This window comes from Sminthopsis crassicaudata, chromosome 2 (assembly GCF_048593235.1).
Source record: "Sminthopsis crassicaudata isolate SCR6 chromosome 2, ASM4859323v1, whole genome shotgun sequence".
Taxonomy (NCBI): Eukaryota; Metazoa; Chordata; class Mammalia; order Dasyuromorphia; family Dasyuridae; genus Sminthopsis; species Sminthopsis crassicaudata.
In genome coordinates this window covers 521,641,892-521,663,654 of record NC_133618.1, presented here as the reverse complement: position 1 = coordinate 521,663,654, position 21,763 = coordinate 521,641,892, and the positions used below count along the sequence as shown (strand labels likewise).

General features: G+C 33.9%; 1 protein-coding gene across 6 annotated transcripts in view; it reads left to right on the top strand.

The window, feature by feature from the left end:
* ATP8B4 (ATPase phospholipid transporting 8B4 (putative)) overlaps window positions 1–21,763 on the top strand; it is a 318,510-nt gene that overhangs the window by 89,295 nt on the left and 207,452 nt on the right. For all 6 annotated transcript variants that reach the window (XM_074294471.1, XM_074294469.1, XM_074294470.1 and 3 more), the window contains 3 exons: window positions 10,648–10,761; window positions 13,025–13,123; window positions 18,835–18,896. In XM_074294471.1, coding sequence (XP_074150572.1) covers window positions 10,648–10,761; window positions 13,025–13,123; window positions 18,835–18,896 — 275 coding nt within the window. The remainder of the gene's footprint in view (window positions 1–10,647; window positions 10,762–13,024; window positions 13,124–18,834; window positions 18,897–21,763) is intronic.

Here is a 21,763-nt window from a genome sequence, read left to right as displayed (position 1 = left end):
ACCCATCATTTTACAAATCAATAACAACAGCAAAACAAACAAACAAAACAAAGCCATAACAAAAAACTAAACCTATGGGAAAAAAATGACTTGACCAAGATCACACATAAAACATCAGGGCTGGGATTCGAACTCAGGTTCTCTGATTCTGAATTCAACATTCTTTTTTGTTGCATAAAATATAATGCACATTAATCAATGAAATTCATGTTTAATTTTGTATACTTCATTGTAATTGTAATACTTTGTATACTTCAATGTAATTATGTAATGTGATTATGTAATCACATTACATAATGTGATTATGCTATTGAAATCAGACTATGTCATTATTCTATCAATATATTAGATTGGACTTCTCTGAGAAATGCTCTACTCAATAAATAAATTAGAATACACTTTAATTTCCATCTTTGCTTTATAATTAAGTAGATAGAGCTAGAATATTTTCTAGCAGTCAAAGAAAAAAGAAACCAAAGGAGTAATTATTGTTTGAATGCTATTCTTTCAGGGGGAGTGGTCATGTGGCCACTTCTAGAGAGAGAGATAATTGAGTAAGTGAAAAATTGCAATTATCCAGGCAAGAAAGAAATAAACCGTGGACTAAGGCCCTGGTACATAGAGGGTAAGAGAGATGCTGAAACTCTTACGTAGGAAGAAGTGATATGATTTGGCATCAAGTTAGATATCTAGAATAAAGAATAGAGGAGTCAAAAATTACTTTGAAGTCCCTTGCTTATTATGTTAATGATAACATAGTTCACATTTATGTAGTTTTTTAAGGTTTGAAAGTGCTTTAAAATATTATCTCATTTGAGCATTACAAAATACCGATGTAGTAGATATTTTTATTATTTGAATATTAGAGATGCAAAACTGAATCTGAGTATTTAAGCAATCTGTTTAAGGTCCTATAATCCTAAGTATAGGTTGTGCTATTTCTATCCACTTTCAGTGCTGTGGAAGCAAAGACACAAGCCAATATAAGGTGGAATTTGGATTTTGGGGAAAATTGCAAGGACAAATACAGTGATCTTAGCTTTGGTACTTTTGAGTTGGTGCTAGTATAAAAATATCAATTTGACTTGATGAGACATGCTTATGACTACAATAGAGCAAAGAATAGTACATCTTGTTTACAAGGAGTAGAAACAGTAAAAGAGTTGGTGAGATAGCATTTGATTTCTATGTGGAAGTCTACCACCCCAGTGGGGAGAGCAGAATAGAAAGTGTGTAGGAAGGAGGGAGAAGAGGAAGTATTCATGGGGCAGGTATAACTTTGACATTTTAGCCAAAAAGGGGTAAATAATGTGTATATAAGAAATGATACTATACATGGAGGTATAATAACAGTTTTGTTGAGGGATAGCAGCTATTTGGACATTCTAGAAAGAAAAACAAAGGAGAGATATTATATTGTATTGGGGAAATTATGAGAGATCCATAGTAATAGTAAAGCAGTTTCAAGAGGTAGGCTAGGAAAAAATATTCCTTGTCATCCTATCTTTGAGTTGCCATTAGGTCAAATATGTCTCCTTGCTCAATTAATTATTAATATGTTCTAATATGTGGGCTTGACAGTTTCCTCAACCTTAACTAGGTTAAGGGAATTGGAAATGTTAGTCCTTTAGAAGAATGAAATGGAAATATCAGAGTGCTATAAGGAAAGGGAGTTGATCCTTACCTTTTGATAAAAATGTAAGTTTGATTCACTCATGAGTGTGCTTATCAGATTCCTTCGCTATTTTGCCTGTGAAGGTAGCTCTTTTTAACAGTCCAGTTAATACCCCTGGTCCATCCTGACGAATAGGCACTGTTTTTTATAAGAAGAAGTGGGAATGATTAATTTCCTATTAATATTGTTAAAAACAAGAGACAAAAAACAAGAAGGGGAATAACTAAGGGTTGGTCCCATCCATAAAGGTAATGGGATTCAATTCATTTAAAAAACACTTATTAAGTATCTACTATGGGCAAGACAATGTGCTTGGGAGTTCAAAACCAAAAGTGATATAGATCTTGCTCTCAATGTGGTTACAACCTATTTGTCAAGATGAGGTAAGGAGCGGAAATTAAGAAATAGAAATGTTTCCCAAAGTTTTTTGTTCTCTGGATCCCTTTCAGCAATAAAAGCAAAAAAGAGTTGTGGGTCCCTAGGATAACTCAATATATTGCTTATAATGTAATTTGATTTTTTTTTTTTTTTGCTTAAGGCACCATTAGAGGAAACTCCTTAGTCTATCATTGAGAAACCCTAAAAATTAATAAACCACTAAATGGGAACCATATACACTAAAAAAAAACCTCTCTAGGCTTTAATTCCTCATCTGTAAAATTAAAGGGGTGGGAAAAGTAGAACTATATCACGTCTAAAATCCCTTTAGTTTTAAATCTATGATTCTGTGACTTTAATTATTGAATAAAAACAATTGAGAAGGGAATGAATACTCAACATGTGGAAGGAAGGGGTTAGAAATACAGAAGGTTTCGAAGAGGAGGTGAGCTAAGATTTTGGGAAGCTGAGTTAAAACATCGAGGATCTAGAAGGCCTGGTAGATAAATTAGAAGTTGGAGATGCCTTCAGAGAGTAGCTAGTATTGCAATTTGACTGGAATCCCATTAATTAATGGGAATTGGGTGAACCAGAACCAGAAAGATTGGTAGGTACTAGATTTGGTGGGTTCTAAATGTCAGGGTATTTCAAGGGAACTAATGAAAAAACATTAAATGAAGGTGGTCTAGCTGTACCTGATCTAAAACTATATTATAAAGCAGCAGTCACCAAAACCATTTGGTATTGGCTAAGAAATAGATTAGTTGATCAGTGGAATAAGTTGACAAAACAGTCTAGCAATCTAGTGTTTGACAAACCCAAAGATCCCGATTTTTGGGATGAAAATTCACTATTTGACAAAAACTGCCGGGAAAACTGAAAATTAGTATTCCAGAAACTAGGCATGGACCCACACTTAACACCATTAAGATCAAAGATGGGATCAAAATGGGTCCATGAATTAGGCATAAAGAATGAGATCATAAATAAATTGGAGAAACATGGGATAGTCTACCTCTCAGACTTGTGGAGGAGGAAGGAATTTGTGACCAAAGAAGAACTAGAGATCATTATTGATCACAAAGCAGAAAATTTTGATTATATCAAATTAAAAAGCCTTTGTACAAACAAAACTAATGCAAACAAGATTAGAAGGGAAGTAACAAATTGGGAAAATATTTTTACAATTAAAAGTTCTGATAAAGGCCTCATTTCCAAAATATATAGAGAACTGACTCTAATTTATAAGAAATCAAGCCATTCTCCAATTGATAAATGGTCAAAGGATATGAACAGACAATTTTCAGATGATGAAATTGAAACTATTTCTACTTACTATTGATCAGAGAAATGCAAATTAAGACATCTCTGAGATACCACTACACACCTGTCAGATTGGCTACGATGACAGGAAAAGATAATGACAAATGTTGGAGGGGATGTGGGAAAACTGGGACACTGATGCATTGTTGGTGGAGTTGTGAATGAATCCAACCATTCTGGAGAGCAACCTGGAATTATGCCCAAAAAGTTATCAAATTGTGCATACCTTTGATCCAGCAGCTTATATCCCAAAGAGATACTAAAGAAGGGAAAGGGACTTATATGTGCCAAAATGTTTGTGGCAGCCCTTTTTGTAGTGGCTAGAAACTGGAAAATGAATGGATGTCCATCAATTGGAGAATGGTTGGGTAAATTATAGTATATGAATGTTATGGAATATTATTGCTCTGTAAGAAATGACCAACAGGAGGAATACAGAGAGGCCTGGAGAGACTTAAATCAACTGATGCTGAATGAAATGAGAGGACCAGGAGATCATTATACACTTCAACAATGATACTGTATGAGGATGTATTCTGATGGAAGTGGATATCTTCAACAAAGAGAAGAGCTAATTCAGTTTCAATTGAGCAATGGTGGACAGAATCAGCTACACCCAGAGAAGGAACACTGGGAAATGAGTGTAAACTGTTTGCACTTTTGTTTTTCTTCCCAGGTTATTTTTACTTTTTGAATCCAACTCTTCTTGTGCAATAAGAGAACTGTACGGTTCTGCACACATATATTGTATCTAGGATATAATATAACATATTTAACATGTATAAGATTGCTTGCCATTCTAGGGGAGGGGATGGAGGGAGGGAAGGGAAAAGTCAGAACAGAAGTGAGGGCAAGGAATAGTGTTGCAAAAAATTACCCATGCATATGTTCTGTCAATAAAAAGTTATAATTTAAAAGAAAAGAAGCTTTGTAGAGAAGAAATAAAAAAGTCAGGGTATGCAGAAATGCTTAAGGATTTTGAGCAAGGGAATTAAAAGTTGATTATGAAAATAAATAGCCATTAAATATATGAGAATATTAGTGTCTGTGTGTGTCTATGGGAAACAGAATATTCTGGGAATACTCTGAAAGGAAGAGGGGGGGAATAAAGGGTGGGAGGAGGAAGAAGCACAGAGTGTCCAGTTAAGTGAATGTCTAGTACTACCATTTGGTTGGATCTTAGAGTAAACAAATAGAAATAGTATTAAATATTGGGAAAGGAAGGGAGGGCCCAAGATTATGGAGGCCTTTTAATAAGATTCCATTAGAGTTGAATAAATCAAGTGTAGAGTATGAATAATGAAGATAAGATGGGAGATCTGGCTAAAGAATGGATCACAGGGAAAAGAAAACAAGTGGCAATATGTTTTAATTAAGAGGAATTTGTGCTATTGTGTCATATCCCTTTCCATGTCCTTCAGTCTCAGTCCTTTCTGGAGGTATTTTTTTTTCTCCTTGATATAGCATATCAAACCCTTCTGGCCTCTAGCATCTTGCAGTCTCTCCAAGCTCATGTTTGTTGCTTCTATGTCACTATATTTCAATCTTATTCTCTGCCGTCTCCCTCTCCTTTTGCCTTCAATCTTTCCCAATATCAAGGTCTTTTCCATTTAATTCTGTTTTCTCATTATGTGGCCAAAGTATTTAAGATTTAGATTCAGAATTTGTCCTTTCAATGATAGTCAGATTTATTTTTTTAAATATTGACTGTTTTGATTTCTTTATTGTGCACTTGCAAGTGAAGACATCACCTTTCTGATGTCATTGGTTTTCTTTGAAAATAAAGGACAAATGCGGGAAGGGATGGGCAGAGCAGAAGGCAAAGGATATGGGAAGAAGACGGATCCATGGGTTGGGTGAGGTTAAGTAATAGCAAGGCAAATTATGGAGCAGAATTAAGAGTCAGCAGGGATAGGAAAGATGTGTTTGTGTATATTTGTACATGCGTATGTGTGTGTGTGTGTGTGCATATATATATATATATATATACATACATATAAATATATTATGTATTAATTATAGCCTTCTTGAGAGTAGTGGGGGGAGATGAAAGGGAGAAAAAAGAATATAGTAAAAAAAAGATGCTCAGCAGAGAACAAAAAAACAATTTGCAAGAAAGTAAAGATGGACATTCATGAATATAATTTTTCTACTAATATATATTCTTTCTTGATCTGGTAATTTGTTGTGATATATTTTGAATCCTCTCTGATGTTCTGCTGAACACATAACAATGCTTTCTTTTGTTTTGTTTCATTTTGTTTTGTATTCCTTTTCTGTTTTTCTTTTTTCTTATTCTGTTTTTTAATAAAATAACTTAAAAAAATAAAGGGAACACTTTCAGGGAAATCTGGAAGACATATACAAACTGATGCTGAGTGAAGAGAGAAGTACCAGGAGAACAATTTCTATAATAACAACAAGAAGAATGTTGTAAAAAAGCAACTTTGAAAGATTTAAGATCTCTAATCAATACAGTGACCTACAAGGCCACACTAACTCCTGACAGAGAAATGATAAACTCAAGGTTCAGAATAAAGCAAATAGGTGGCAGAGAGAGAGAGAGAGAGAGAGAGAGAGAGAGAGAGAGAGAGAGAGAGAGAGAGAGAGAGAGAGAGAGAGAAGAGAGAGAGAGAGAGAGAGAGAGAGAGAGAGAGAGAGAGAGAGAGAGAGAGAGAATGAGAATGAGAATATGAGAATAAAGGACAAACAACAACTACAGCTCTCTTTCAAAGGACAAACATTCTTTTAATTTCATGGCTGCTGTTACTATATTCAATGAGCTTTGAGCACAAGAATATAAAATCTTCAACTGCTTCTATTTCTTGTCACTCTATTTGCCAGGAATGATGGGACCAGATGCCATAACTTTGTTATAATATTAAGCTTTAAGCTTTTATATTTTCCTCTTTTACCCTAATCAAAAGGCTTCTTAATTCTTCTTCATGTTCTGCCATCAAAATGGTATCATTTGCATATTTGATATTGTTGATATTTCTCCTGGCAATCTTAATTCTGTCTTTTGATTCATCCACTTTGGCATTTTGCTTGATGTTTTATGCATATTAGTTGTAATCAATCAGTTGTTCCATATTCAGTTCTAATTGTTGCTTCTTGACCCATATACAATTTCTTCAGGAGATAAGTAAGATGATTTGGTACTCCCATTTCTTTGAGGAATTGCCACATTTTGTTGGGATCTACATGGTCAAAGACTTTAGTCAGTGAAGCAGAAGCAGATATTTTTTCTGGAGCTCCCTTGATTTCTCCATAATTCAGTGAATTTTGTTTCTAGTTCCTCAGACTCTTCAAAAACAAGCCTGCTCTTCTGGCAATTCTTGGTTATATACGGCTGAATTATAACTTGCAGAATTTTAAGCATAACCTTACAGGTATGTGAAATGAATCCAGTTGTTTGATAACCTAAGCATTCTTTGGACATTGCCTTAGGATTGGAATATAAATTGACCTCTTTCAATCCAGAAAAAAAACCTGCTTCTGCTTCACTGACTAAAGTCTTTGACCATGTAAATCCCAACAAAATGTGGCAATTCCTCAAAGAAATGGGAGTACACAGCTAGAAAGTCTTAAGTGTCTGAGAACACATTTGAACTCGGGTCCTCCTGAATTCAAGGCTGGTGCTCTATCCACTGCGCCACCTAACTGCCCCAACTCCATTTTTTTCTAAGAAATTCTTGTCCAGGATGAATGTTAGAGGGGATGTGGGAAAACTGGGACACTAATACATTGTTGGTGGAATTGTGAATGGATTCAGCCATTCTGGAGAGCAATTTGGAACTATGTTCAAAAAATTATCAAACTGTGCATACCCTTTGACCCAGCAGTGTTTATACTGGCCTTATATCCCAAAGGGATTTTAAAGAAGGAAAAGGGACCTGTATTTGCAAGAATGTTTGTGGCAGCCCTCTTTGTAGTGGCCAGAAACTGGAAACTGAGTGGATGCATCAATTGGAGAATGGCTGAAAAAATTGTGGTATATGAATATTATGGAATATTATTGTTCTGTAAGAAATGATCAGGAGGATGATTTTAGAAAGACCTGGAGAGATTTACATGAACTGAGGCTGAGTGAAATGAACAGAACCAGGAGATCATTATACATGACAACATCAATATTATATGACGATCAAATTCTGATGATTGTCTCCTTCCAACAATGAGATGATTGATGCCAGTTCCAATGATATTGTGATGAAGAGAGCCATCTACACTCAGAGAGAGGACTATGAAAACTGAATGTGGATCACAACATAACATTCTCACTTTGTTGTTGTTTACTTGCATTTTGTTTTCTTACTCATTTACTTTATTTTTTTATCTGTTTTCTCCTGTGCAGCAAGAAACTTGTATAAATATGTTTATACACATTGGATTTAACATATATTTTAATATGTTTAACATATTGAATTACTTGCCATCTAGGGGAGGGGATGGGGAGAAAAAGGAGAAAATCTGAAACACAAGGCTGTTACAAGAGTCAATGTTGTCAAATTATCTTGCATATGTTTTGAAAATAAAAATCTTTTTAAAAAATAAATTTTTGTCCACAGTAATATATGTAATGATTACCTGAATAAAATTTGCCCCTTCCCATTCATAAGATCAAAATGTTACTGTTTAGATCTTTTAATTTACTATTTATTTGCTATTTTATTTACTATTTCAGCTTGTTTTGTCTCATATTTCTTACACTCCTATTTCTTATGCAATATTAACTTTTCTACATTGGATTTTCCTTTTGTCTTCACCTACAGTTGAGCTTCCTTTTGATTTTAGCCCAGGTGCTTTACTCATTCTGGAGTATTTGTACTTGCCTTACAAACTTCCCCAGTAATTCATTGGATACCTACTGGATTGAAGGGCTCATCTTCTGATGTCATGTCTTTTAACATTTTAATCTGTTCATGGGGTTTACTTGGCATAGATCCTGGAGTAGTTTGTCATTACCTTCTCCAATGGAATATCTTTTTTCTGAACTCTCCACAATGATCTATCTTGAATAATCCTGTGTAATAAAGTTAATTATTTCATTGAGCCATGCAAGCTCCTCTGTCACAAGGCAGTGATCCATTATATACAAACTGTTATATATATATATAAGGTTTTTGTGTTGGAGTGGTGTGTATAGTATACCAGCAGCTAGGGGGATAGTAACCAATTTACAACAATCACCATTTCTATTTCAAAATCCTATGTCTGCCAAGGCATCTAGGTGTCATAGGTCTATAGAGTTCTAAGCCTGGAATCAGGAAGACTTGATTTGGCCCCCTCCAATACTTATTATTTGTGTTAACCTGGGTTAGTCATATAATTTCTTCTGCCTCAGTTTCTTTATGTATACAATAGGGAAAATAATAGCACTCTTTTTTTTTTTTTTTTTTTGCTGTGAGAATCAAATAAGATAATTTTTAAAGTGCTTAGCATAATATGAACCATATAAATGGAGAAGAGTAATCAATATTTATATAGTGCTACATTATCAACTGTTCTTTATTTGTTATTTTTAAATCATTCGGCAAATAAAATTCAAAACTTCTTCCTAGTAGGTTTCCTTTGAATCCTCCCCTATCTCCCATAGACATAAAATTCTATAAAATCACAATCTAAGAAAGCAGTATAATGTAGAGGAAGCAGTTCTGAATATAGGGCTCAAAGCCCTACTATCAGACACTTATGTCTAATCTTGGGCAAGCCCTTTCTGGACCTCTATTCCAAATCTTTAAAACGAAGAATTTTGTTTAGATGACCCTGGGAGGTCCCTCCCAGACCTAAATCTGTGACCCTGTAAAAACAGCTTAGTTTCTAGGAGGCTACTACCTCACATCTGTTGATTCTGTTGGCTAATTTATTTTGGTCACTGGGCCTGTTGGTGCTTGCTCACTTTCAGGAACTGTTCCCAAACCTACATATGAACTTGAAGAGCCCCAATGAGTGTTCATTTCAAACTAAGTGACAGAAACGAGAATGGCACACTAGAAATACGGGAATAGGTAATCTCAGGAGTAGAGGATTTGCAACCTAATTGGCTTTTTGTCCCAGGAGTGTTGCTGTGCTTTGACAAAGACTACCTGTTATCAAGAATAAGCCATCCCTATACATAAATAGATCCTTACTTAACTATACCCTGCTTAGAGAAGGTAGAGGGAATAAAGCTGGGGGGGGGAGAATAAAGTAAAAAAAAAAAGTATCCAATAGAGAGCAAAAGAACAACCACAAGGAAGTAAAGAGGGACATTCATAAATATAATTTCTTCTACTATAATATATCCTTTCTTGAACTGGTAATTTATTGTTATGTATTTTAAATCCTTTCTGCTGGGCACATGACAATATTCTGATTTGTTTTGTTTTCCTTTTCTGTCTTTTAAAAAAATTCTGTTTTTTAAAAATAAAATCATAAAAAAAAGAATAAACCATCCCAGAAAAAGTACTAACCTTGAACAGCATAATATATAAAATCCCATAGTTAAATGGCCTTTGACTTTGGGTCTGTCTGTGGTAATGAAAGCACTGGATGTGGAGTGAGAGAACCTGGATTCAGACACCACTTCACTTACTCCCTGTGAGACAGGGAGTCAATTTTCTCAGCTGTAAACCAACTAAGCCCAGATGACTTCCAAGATCTCCCCAGTTCTAGATCTGTGACCTAGGGTCTCATCCAAGCACAATTCATATATTTGGCTCCCATGTGTTAGTACAACCTCTGCTGATTAGTAGATGTGCAGAATTGCAGGCTGTTAGAATTAGAGGCATTTTAGGACTGACTTAGTCTACTGCCCCTACTATTCTCATTAAGGAATTGAGGCTCCAGAGAAGTGGCTTTCCAAAGATTAAAAAAGTAACAAATGACAGAGAAAGGATTAGGAGAGTGTTGGAGCCAGAAGGAATCTTTGAACCAATTATTTAAATTTAAATTTAAATTTAAATTAATTTAATTATTTAATTTTCAGCTTTTCGTGTTAGAAATCAGTAAACTTACACATTTATTGTTTTGTAGATTTAGACTTAAAAATGATGAAAAAAAAAGTTCATAATGCAGATTAAATTTTAAAATGTATCATTAGAAAAATTTTTTTGAGAGTTAGTTGTTAAACATTTAGTAGCACTCCCCTGGTATTCTGTCTCCAGTCTTGCTGAATTATAATTTGTCTTTATAATCCTGGCACATTATGATGCTTAATAAATACTTGTTGATTGATTGATTGAGTGCCTCTTCCAAGATTAATGTCTTTTTTAATGTTTCTTTTCCAGAATAATCGCATCCATACCTCTAAGTACAATATTCTTACCTTCTTGCCTGTAAATTTATTTGAACAATTCCAACGAGTGGCCAATGCCTATTTTCTTTTCCTACTGATTTTGCAGGTAATGCACAAGTTCCTTTTCTTTAACAATTGGTTTACTATCTATTAGACTCTCTTGAGAGCAAGAAGGGATTTTCATTTTGTTCATAATGTCTAGTAGAGGGAGTAGTTAAATGGTGCAATGGATAGAATGCTGGGCCAGGAGTCAAAAAGACTAATCTTCATGATTTCAAAATCAGGTTGCATATCTTAATTGTGTGATCCTGGATAAGTCACTTAATCCTGTTTGCTTCAGTTTCCTTATTTGTAAAATGAGTTGGACAAGGAAATGGCAAATCAATCCAGTATCTTTGCCAAGAAAAACCCCAAATGGAGTCATGAAGAGTTGGACACAACTGAGGAAAACTTACTGAACAACAACACCTATTAGAGGAATCCTTTGCATACAGTATGTGCTTAATATGTGTTTGTTTTTTGGAGTGGATTGGACTTATTGAATTTGTTATGAAAATTATTTTATTAACTTTTGGAAACATGAAGAAATCCAGTTAGTGCAATACCCATGATTAGGTAAATTGTCCTTTCAGATCAGATTTTCCTGGCTATTATGTTGTTTTTCTTATTGAATATGTGAATGCCAGTAGCACATTAAAACATCACATTCATCATTCTAAGTCTCAAGGTCAATTTTAAACTCAGCCTTGCCCTTTATTTGAACCATGCCAGGTCCTAGTAATTATTGTTAATAACTTTACTCCATGTTTTCTTATTTCCTCACTTGACATTGCTAATATTTTCAGGCTGAGGGAAAAGGAGAATAACCAAGTTCTTTTTAGAGCTTAATTTGATAACTTTCATCATTCCATGTTTTTTTTTTTTTTTTAATAAAAGAGACATGGTCATGAACCCCTGCCTCCTTTAACTCTTCCCTCTTCATCCTAAAAACCCCAACATCCACAAAATATAACAGAAATATTAGAAATTTTTTAAAAAGGACACTTTTGAGAAAATTTTTTCTAAATATATTTTAGTCTTTCAAATATTCCATCTTGGATTTCTATGAATAATTCTTCCTGCATGAATAATTTATAATACCTCTTATTTTCTGCATCTAAAAAAAATCTGTCACCTGATGGTTAATTATCTGGACTTATTTGGCTGGCCCTCAGAATAGATGTAGAATCACAGAAACTGTCCTCAGACTTTTTTTCATGAGGTCTTTAAAACTTCATAGAACTGCTAGAGTTTGTCCTCTGTTGGCAAATATAGTCTTCAAGAACTGAGATTAAACACTATGTCATGATGTGACATTGAAATGGGAATTTAGTTGTAGTTTTTTAAAGTACAAATAAATACCTCTTCATTAAGAAATTATTAAAATCACCAAACTCAAAAATAAGGTTGTTTTTTTTTCTGCCAGAGAGTGCTTTTGGTTTTACTTATTTTAATTATTTGAGTGTGGCTCTTGACATTCTTCTTGTAGCAGCTTTGATTTCTCAGGTTCCTAAAGCTTGGGCAGCATATCTGAAACTCAATGTTTAGTGTGAGCAGGATTTATTGTTTCTACAATGGAAGACTTTCACATAATCAAACAATTTTGGAGTTGTGAAGGAACCATAGAGATCACTCCTCTCATTTTGCTAAAGAAGTAATAGAAATCAAGAGAGGTTAACAGTAATAAGAACACAAGCTGCTTAGTGGCAGAGGTGGAAAGAGGATTTTAATTTCTTACCTCTTACTATGAGTTTTTTTACAGCTTCATCTTTGGATGATAGACTGAGAGTTGGAAGGGATCTTAGAGGACTTCTAGTTCAATCCCTCATTTCATATCTGAAGAGCCCTGTTACCTAGACATAGAACCCTTAGTGAATATTTAGAAATGTTTGGGGGTGGGGATAAAAAGAGAAGAGGACAAGGAGAGTATTATCTAAAGCTTTAAAGTGGTTAAATTGAAAAAAAAAACAGAACTTAATGTCTCTAAAGAATATTTTTGCCAAATTAATATTGCTTGTGAAAGCATTCAAGAAACTAATTTTCACTGACTCATTGGAGTTTAAGAAAATTCTCCACTTTGTAAAAATATATTATGAAATATATTCTGAGGGAGATTAATTTGAAAAAAAAGTTAAATAATGCAGTTTGTTTGCAGATGAATGCACTGAAAATCCTTTGCAATATCCTTTCATCACTCATTAGAGTTAAGGAATTTTTAGGTGACAATATTATAATTTTAACAAATTATATTACCAAAGAAAAATGATACATTATTGGTTAATAAAATCTGTGACTTTTAGGATAATAAAATTTAAAATTGTCTCTTGCAGCTAATTCCAGAAATATCTTCATTGTCATGGTTTACAACCATAGTGCCTTTAGTCCTGGTGTTAACTATTACTGCTGTCAAAGATGCCACTGATGACTATGTGAGTATTTGCTCAAACTCTTCCTTATCATTTTAAATTCTCATTTCTATTCCCTATTTAATTTAAGCAGAATGCAAATTCCTTGGATTTCCAGATATTATTTCATTTTGGTCTTTTTTATGTCTAGGACCTAGAGTACACCTTGAACACAGTAGTGCTTAATGTTTATTGAAAAGAACTGAATATGGAATGGTTTATTTTCTTGCTGTGTACTGTTATGTAATATTTCACTAGAATAGTTGATAAGTGGCACAGTAGATAGAGGACCCTTCTAGGAAGGGAGAAGACTCAATTTATTGAGTTCAAATCCAGACAGATACTTCCAACTGTGTGACTCTGGGCAAGTCACTTAATCCTATTTGCCTCTATTTCCTTAACTGGAGAAGGAGATGGTTTGCAAACCACTCTAGTATCTCTGTTTAAGAATCTCCCAAATGGAGTCACAAAAGTCAGACATGATTAAGCAACAGCAACAACAATGTATTTTAAATAAAATGAATTATAAAATGTGCTTGATAATAGAATAGAGCCCCAATTGCTGAATAATGATGCTAAATCCTCTTCCACTCAAAAGTACTGGAATGCCAGCAACTATTCTAAGCTCTGAGGATATAAATACAAAAAGTAGGAAAATTCCTGCCCTCAAGAAGTCTATATTCTAACAGAATAAGATAATACACATAGGAAAGGTGGAGTTAGGAAGGGAAATTTGGTTTTAGAAGTCATTGGAACAGTGAGTGGAAACAAGGCAATTGATTGACTTTTCACAAGTGGTTTCCAGAATAAGAGGTAGAAAGAGGGTAGGAATAGGTACTAAGGGACATATTAAGAAGATGACTAGAGTTTAGAATGATGGGTCAGGAGCCAGATTAGATACAATTACCTCTCATTAATCATAATTGGAAAGAAATTGCACTAGAAATCTATAAAGAGGAAGACTGTGGGGGATTAAAATGTCTGGTTCTTCAGACAAGTCCCAGGCTACTAGCTGCCTTGCTTGAGTGAAAATGGGAAGCCAGGACCACAAGGTGAGCCTGATCCAGGACTAAGCAAAGCATGGAAACTATGTGTTGTCTCAGTGAATGTAAGCTGTGGGAACTGTGTTAATGCCTATCTAGTGATCTAGGGAGCTGATAGAGTACCATAAATAATTTTTTATAGTAGACCATATCTTTATTTAGACAATTATCTGAAAGGTACAGAAAAGACAAATCTCATGGTTTACCATCTGTGTGCTTCTTTTTTCTTTTTTTTATAATTATACCTTTTTATTGACAGAACATATGCATGGGTAATTTTTTACAACATTATCCCTTGCACTCACTTCTGTTCCAATTTTTCCTTTCCCTCCCTTTACCCCCTCCCCTAGGATGGCAGGCAGTCTTATACATGTTAAATATGTCATAGTATATATTCTCTCTCTCTCTCTCTCTCTCTCTCTCTCATATATATATATATATATATATATATATATATATATATATATATATATATATATATATATATACTAGTAAATAGTATAGTATATAGTATATCCTAGATACAATATATGTGTGCAGATCCATGCAGTTCTTTTGTTGCACAAGAAAAATCCAGAAGGTAAAAATAACCTGGGAAGAAAAACAAAAATGCAAGTAGTCCACATTCATTTCCCAGTGTTCCTTCTCTGGGTGTAGCTGATTCTGGCCATCATGGATTGATTGGAACTGAATTAGATCTTCTCTTTGTCGAAGATATCCACTTCTATCAGAATACATCCTCATACAGTATTGTTGTTGAAGTGTATAGTAATCTCCTGGTTCTGCTCATTTCACTCAGCATCAGTTGATGTAAGTCTCTCCAAGCCTCTCTGAAATCATCCTGTTGGTCACAATAATATTCCATAACATTCATAAACCATAATTTACCCAACCATTCTCCAATTGATGGACATCTATTTAATTTCTAGTTTCTAGTCATTACAAAAAGGACTGCCATAAATATTTTGGCACATGGGGGTCCCTTTCCCTTCTTTAATATCTCTTTGGGATATAAATGCAGTAATAGCACTACTGGATCAAAGTATATTGTGTGCTTATTTTTTCAAAGCATTCAATTTAATATATTCAGTTTAAGAGGCTTTCCCTTTTTGTGCAAGATGGCTACTATACATATGTTCATATTATGCAATATTCCTTCCTATTATATACCATAATAGAGAGAATTATTCAAATATCTTCTGAAGATCAGAAGATCTGAAGATCTTTTGATCTGGAGATCAAAAGGAACACAACACAGGGAGGTGAATACTTAAGAAACAAATCTATAGTTCTGGATGGTATTCTGATGAAAGAAAGATTCCCTAATAGAACAAGGATTCTTGACCTTTTGTGTCATTGATCCCTTTGGCAACCTAGTAAAGCCTATGGACTCCTCATGACAATGGTCTCTTAAAAGGCACAAATAATATGGAATTATAAAGAAAATTAATTATATTTATGTGAAGATACAATATCAACATTCATGAACCCCTGGTTAAAGGTCCCTGATATAGAAGGAGGCATCTTCCAGAAGATCTTGTTTGCATACAACATTTTTTGGTTATATTAAGTTCCAAAATATTTCCAGGTGTCCTCAATGATAATCATAACCACTCCAGATTGTTGAGAGCCAACAGTTCACCCAGAGGAAAAAAAAGAATGGACAAAGAATGCATTTTATCCATACAGTTACAAACAATTGAATAGTAGCAAAATGAGTTAATCTATTAGTACTTTTATCTTGGTCAGTCATTGAGATGAAGAATAAACTTCTTCCAGAAATTAATGAGAGACAAGTGTTCTGGACTGCATGTGGAAAATATATAGCATTTTGAGTGATCTCAATCTGCTTCCCCATTTTTTCTAACAATAGTCATCTGGTTAATGATGGATGACTGTGAAATATGAATCCTCACAATCTCTAAAGAATATAGAAGGCAATAAATCTCCAAACTCTATTTAAATGTTATTATTGTTATTATCAGCAATAGTATTAATTATACCAAAGAGGAATGGTGCCCTTCGTGTACTTTGGAACAATTTAAATAAAAGAGTTTTGAAAGGAAAACATTTTACCTAAGATTTACTGAGAGAAAGTGACAAAAATTAAATGTTACTAGTCTGTGCTTTCAGAAAAGAGACACAAATGCTACTTTTGACCTCTTTTTTTATTTTAGGGTTAAATGGGATAAGAATAACATAGTAAGGAATGAAAAAAGTGAGAGAAATTAGAGCTGGATGAAAGAAAGCTTAGAAATTCTGGAGGCATCCTCTTTCCTTTGTGTTCCTATCTATGAACCTGGGGTTTGGAACTGGGTTAAGCTTATGTTGAATTTAAAGATTAATAAGAAAAAGTTTCAGAAGTGATGTGTTCAGCTTTTCTTCTCCTCTTCCTCCTCCTTGTTCCAGTGGGAGAAGTCATGACCAAGGCATGAACAATATGGGAAGATTTAAAAAACAATGAGGAAAAAAGCCAGAAGAAAAAGGACCACTTTGCTGTTTTATCTAAGTAGATTTCCAGATTGCTTTTGCTCTAGTAATCTGAAAAAAAATCTTTGTAAAATATTCCCTATTGACCAGAAAGGAAGTAATGAGTTATGTAAAATGATAGCTTGATAGTTTGCAATGAAATAATGCAATCCATTGGGTCTGGTAAGTTAGTCTTTTCCATTACCTTGTCCCAGGAAACAGGCCTTTATTCTTTGTTGCTTCCTATAATCTTACTCCCCTTACCCTTTTTCAGCATCTATGTATGTGCTATCTTTTGTCAGTATAATATAAACTTTTTGAGGTAAATAATTGTTTTGCTTTTATTTGTATACTAAGAACTTAGAACAATGTCTGGCATAAAATAAGAGAAAAGGAGAGAAAGAGAAAAGAAAAAGAGAGAAGGAGAGAGGGAGGGAGGGAAGAAAGGAGGGAGGGAGGGAAGAAAGGAGGAAGGGAGGGAGGGAGGGGGAGAGAGAGAGAGAGAGAGAGAGAGAGAGAGAGAGAGAGAGAGAGAGAGAGAGTGTTAGTTGTGTGTGTGTGTGTGTGTGTGTGTGTGTGTGTGTGTGTGTGTGTGTGTGTTTGTGTAACAGGTATACATGACATTTACCTGAGTGGAAAGGAAAGGAATAGCTCAGTGTGAGTTTATAAAAGACAGAGTTTTGAGGAAGATGGAGATAGGAGAGATGAGGGATTATTGGGGAAGATTGTGGCCAGTTTGGAAAAAGAAGAGAAGGATTAGCATAAAGGCGAACTCTTCAGTTATGGGCACCTCATTTTAGGAAGCTCATTTAACAGCTAATCCCAATCCCTTTCGACAGTGAAATGTCAAAGAACCTTGAAGTATCAAAAAGGTGACCAGATAGAGAGGAATTTGCAAAGATTGCCTTATTTTCTTTGGTGACTGAGGGAAAAAGGAAGGTTTAATCCAGAGATTTCTTCCTATTTTCCTGTTTAATACTCCAGCTGTGGAGGCCCTCAAGGAATAGAGAACACCTAAAATCCTGACTCATTAGAAGCTGAAGACCGTGGCATTGTTATCTATAGTCCCAAACCAGCAAGTGAATGGGTCTCAAAAGGGTGCAGAAATGAAAGCATGTGTTAAGATGTCCATGGATAATACATGAAGCAAGTATACATATCACCAGACAGTACCCCCTCATATACCATATATAGTTCATAATTCATATATCACCCAGACAAGTGGTGATCAAAGTGTTTGCTATATCATGTAGAATGCTAATTTTTATAAACTTCCATATGACCTTTGTAAACGGTCTACTGTGCTTGTTAATTTATTATATGTTTATGAATTAATGAATGTTTACATTCATCTACAAATTGTACCTTCATACCTGAGTGATTGTGGGCACTTCAAAATTTTTACTGCATAAAGAATATAGGACAAAGGTATCTTTGTCCAAAAAATAGGTATGCAGGGAAAAGGCTACCAGTTCCTCCTCCTTAAAGGTAGTTAAATCTCTTTGAGACTCATTAAAGTTTTAAGGTAATTTGCAAGATAGATTCTAACTGCTAGGGAATGACAATAATTTAAGGAGTTCCAAAATTGTGATCTAGGCTACATTGCTAGATGTTGGGGCACTTCATAATTCTGTGGCTAATTCTGTAATTAAGATGTTTAGGAATGCAATAGGAAATAAAATCACATAGGTTTAAAAAAATATAATCTTAGATTGAACATTATATTCCCCCCCCTTAATCTGTGATAACATATAAATTCATTTACCACAATGAAAACTTTTCTGGATATAAAATTCATGATATAAATATTTCTTCAACTTCAAAGAAATTCATAAAACAAAGTTATGATCAAATGTTATTTAGTAAATAATGTTTTAATAAAACAAATTATTGAGTACACATGTGTAAGAAATGAGAACTTCATCTTAGCTAGGGGATTAAAAATTGAATGTGTTCCCTCTACAACCATGCAGAATCAATAGAGAATTGTTCCCACAAAGTCAACCCCAAACATGTGAATTTGAAGAAAACTTATGGTTAATTCTCTTAATTGCCAACACCCAGAACTAAACTTTGTAGGCAAGATGTTAGTGTATGTGTAGACTTGCTTATGGAGGAGGGCCTGTGACATTTCTGAACCTTATGAAGCCCAAGTGTCTCTAAGTATTTTTTTTTCTTTGTCCTGAAGAAAGTGATTTCCTCATAAACATTTTGCACTTACAGTTCCGTCATAAGAGTGATAACCAGGTGAATAACCGGCTTTCTGAAGTACTCATCAATGGCAGGTAAGAAGCATATTCTTGTTTATTTTTATGATTTAGGGGAGAGAGAATCAATAAAAAATGTGTTGTGCTTTTCCTTTCTGAAAAATAGGTAAATTTATTTTCCCTCTTTAATTGATTTTTTAAAAAAATAAAGTTGCATTAAATTATGCTTTTTCTTCTTCATTGTGTTTGATGTTTACCTATGTGACTGCTGTATAACTTTATTTCTTTTCTGCTCTACATTTCTTTGTAATTCCTTAGGATGGACAAAGAGACTTTGCTGTTATCAATTTTTAGAAATGAGATGTTATTTAGAATTCTAATAAACTTAGAATTTAGAATTAGATGATTTCATCATCGTCAAAATCATAGTATTAACATTTACATAGTGCTTTTAAATTTGCAAGGCTTTTTATAGATATCACACTTAAACCTCATAGCAACCCTGAGAGATATAGTTAGTATTTACTAAGTAATTTTTAGAGAATGAACAAATTCTAATTATATAATAATTTTGGAGAAGAATTTTTCTAAAAAGGATGTATAGTATATTGAAGCATCAAAATTTTAAAACAAGAATTTTCTTCCCAATGTGTTATTTAGTATATCACATAGAAACAGAAAGTCTCATGATTTTAAAATTTCTTCTAGTATTAAAATGATATTATTTGTAGGCTGTTTCTGATAAAGTGAAATATTTTAAATTTATTTTTTCTAAAATAAACAAAAGACAACTCTAAGAGACTTAATGTATGTAAATTCTAAATATAAAAATTACCTCCAGCCTTTCTTTCTTATTGACCAGTGGATATTTAATCAGTATGATAGTAATAATAGAATGGATTTTAGAGAGAACATTGTATAACAAAACATATACAAGAGAAAGATTAAGATATTAAGTAGGACTCACAATAATTGACAATAAATAATAAGGTGGTAGTAATTCTTCAGTGGAAGAAAGATCATTAAAAGGTACAAAAGATCTTCCTTCACTCACCCTGAGACTAGTTGCCTATTTAGGATTTAGAAAAGAGTGTCAAAGATGTAAATAAAAAAAATATGGCAGTTGTTAAAGAGAAGGACCATGATATAAATGAATGTGATGGTAGAAATTTTCCCATTTGAAAGTGGATGAATGTAATGTTGCCTGATAGTTCTTTAGAGTATATAGAGTTTAGAGTATATAGAGTTTGTTTCTCATTCTCACTACATAAACAATAAACCTCTTTTCTAATTTATTTAATGCCACTTCTTGACTGAAAGTCATCTTTGGAACTATTCTATGACCTTCAGATGACTGCAGTGTGCAACTTACCATTATCTTTTGGCTTACCTTTAATTTTGATTTTTTTTCAAGATGATTCTGTTCACAGCATTGTAGCTCCACTAACAAAATACTGGTATAAAAGAGAGGATTTTTAGGCAGTGAGTAATTCAGACTGCCTCATTGTAGTGTAGAGGTGATCTTGGATTCTCAAGGGTTATATATACAACGGAGATTTCTAATAAAAACCCAATGACCAACTGCATCTGTTGTCTGAGGGCTATCCTAGTATATGTTGAAAATACTGATCCCTTGGTGATGAATTTTTGGCCATGGTGACATACTGAGTAAAGTATTAAAATACTTATTTGATCCATATATCAAGTTAGCATCAAATGGGTAATTTTTGTTAGTTTTATTGGGCATCTTCCTGCATTAATTCTTTGTTTCATAATTTTATTGCTGTTTTGATGAAACAACATGTTATTCTCTTATGAATTGTTCGAGAAAGTTTTGATGCATGTCCAGATCTTCCCAAGTCTCTCAGTTCAGACTGTGACTATAAAGGTGTCTATAAAGGAAGTAATCTGACCTTACAACTGGCAGTTCATCTACTTGCTTTATAATCAAAAGTTGGGTTAGTAATAGAATTCTAAGCTGAAAGGTACCTTAGAGATCATCTGGTCTTAATTCTCATTTTATAGATGAATATATTTTCTCACTTACAGATGAATAAATTGAAGTCCAGATCGGCTAAATGGCTTGATAAAGTTCATATAACTAATTAATATCAAAATATTGGTTGAACCGAAGGAATGAAACTTGTGTGTCCATTTTTAGTCTACTCTTCTTTTCACTAAACCACGCTGCCTTATAAATAAGATAAAAAGTTAAGCAGTTATATAGTAATTTTTGCAGTACACTTTTTTCATGTAATTACTATATTGTAAAGACAAGGCTTCTAGGTGGTATGTGAATAGAATGCTGGGCTTGGAATCAGGGCTCATTTTCCTGAATTCACATGTGGCCTTAGATATTTACTATGTGGCCTTGGACAAGTAGTTTCCTCATCTGTAAAATGAGCTGGAGGAGGAAATGACAAACCATCTCAGTATCTTTGCCAAGAGAATCCCAAATGGGTCGCAAAGTGTAAAACATGGCCAAATAACTACAACAATATTTGAAAGCATGACTTGGCAATGATATAATTGAAATTTATAGATAATAATAGTAAGTATCATCAAAATAACTCACATATACATAGCATTTTAAGTAGGTTTCTAATATCTTAATTTGCCAAAGCGATTCTTATCTAGAATTCTTTTGCAATCGAACAGTTCAATATCAGATGTTCCCCTGTCTCTGTAATTTTATAACCTTCTCTCAGGCAAGACTTTCTTTGATGTTGTTAAACTTTCTATCAGTTTTGACCATCAGTTTACTATGAAACACATCCCATATTACACATTTTCCCAAGCCTTTTATCTTGGGTAACCTTTAAAAATATTTTCCGATTTCTGTCTCCATCTCCAGAGCTACTTAATAGTTCTTTCTCGAATAATTCCTTCCCAAAGTTTTGCACAATTAGAAAGAAATAAGAACTTGTGTGTGCAAAACAAAAGAC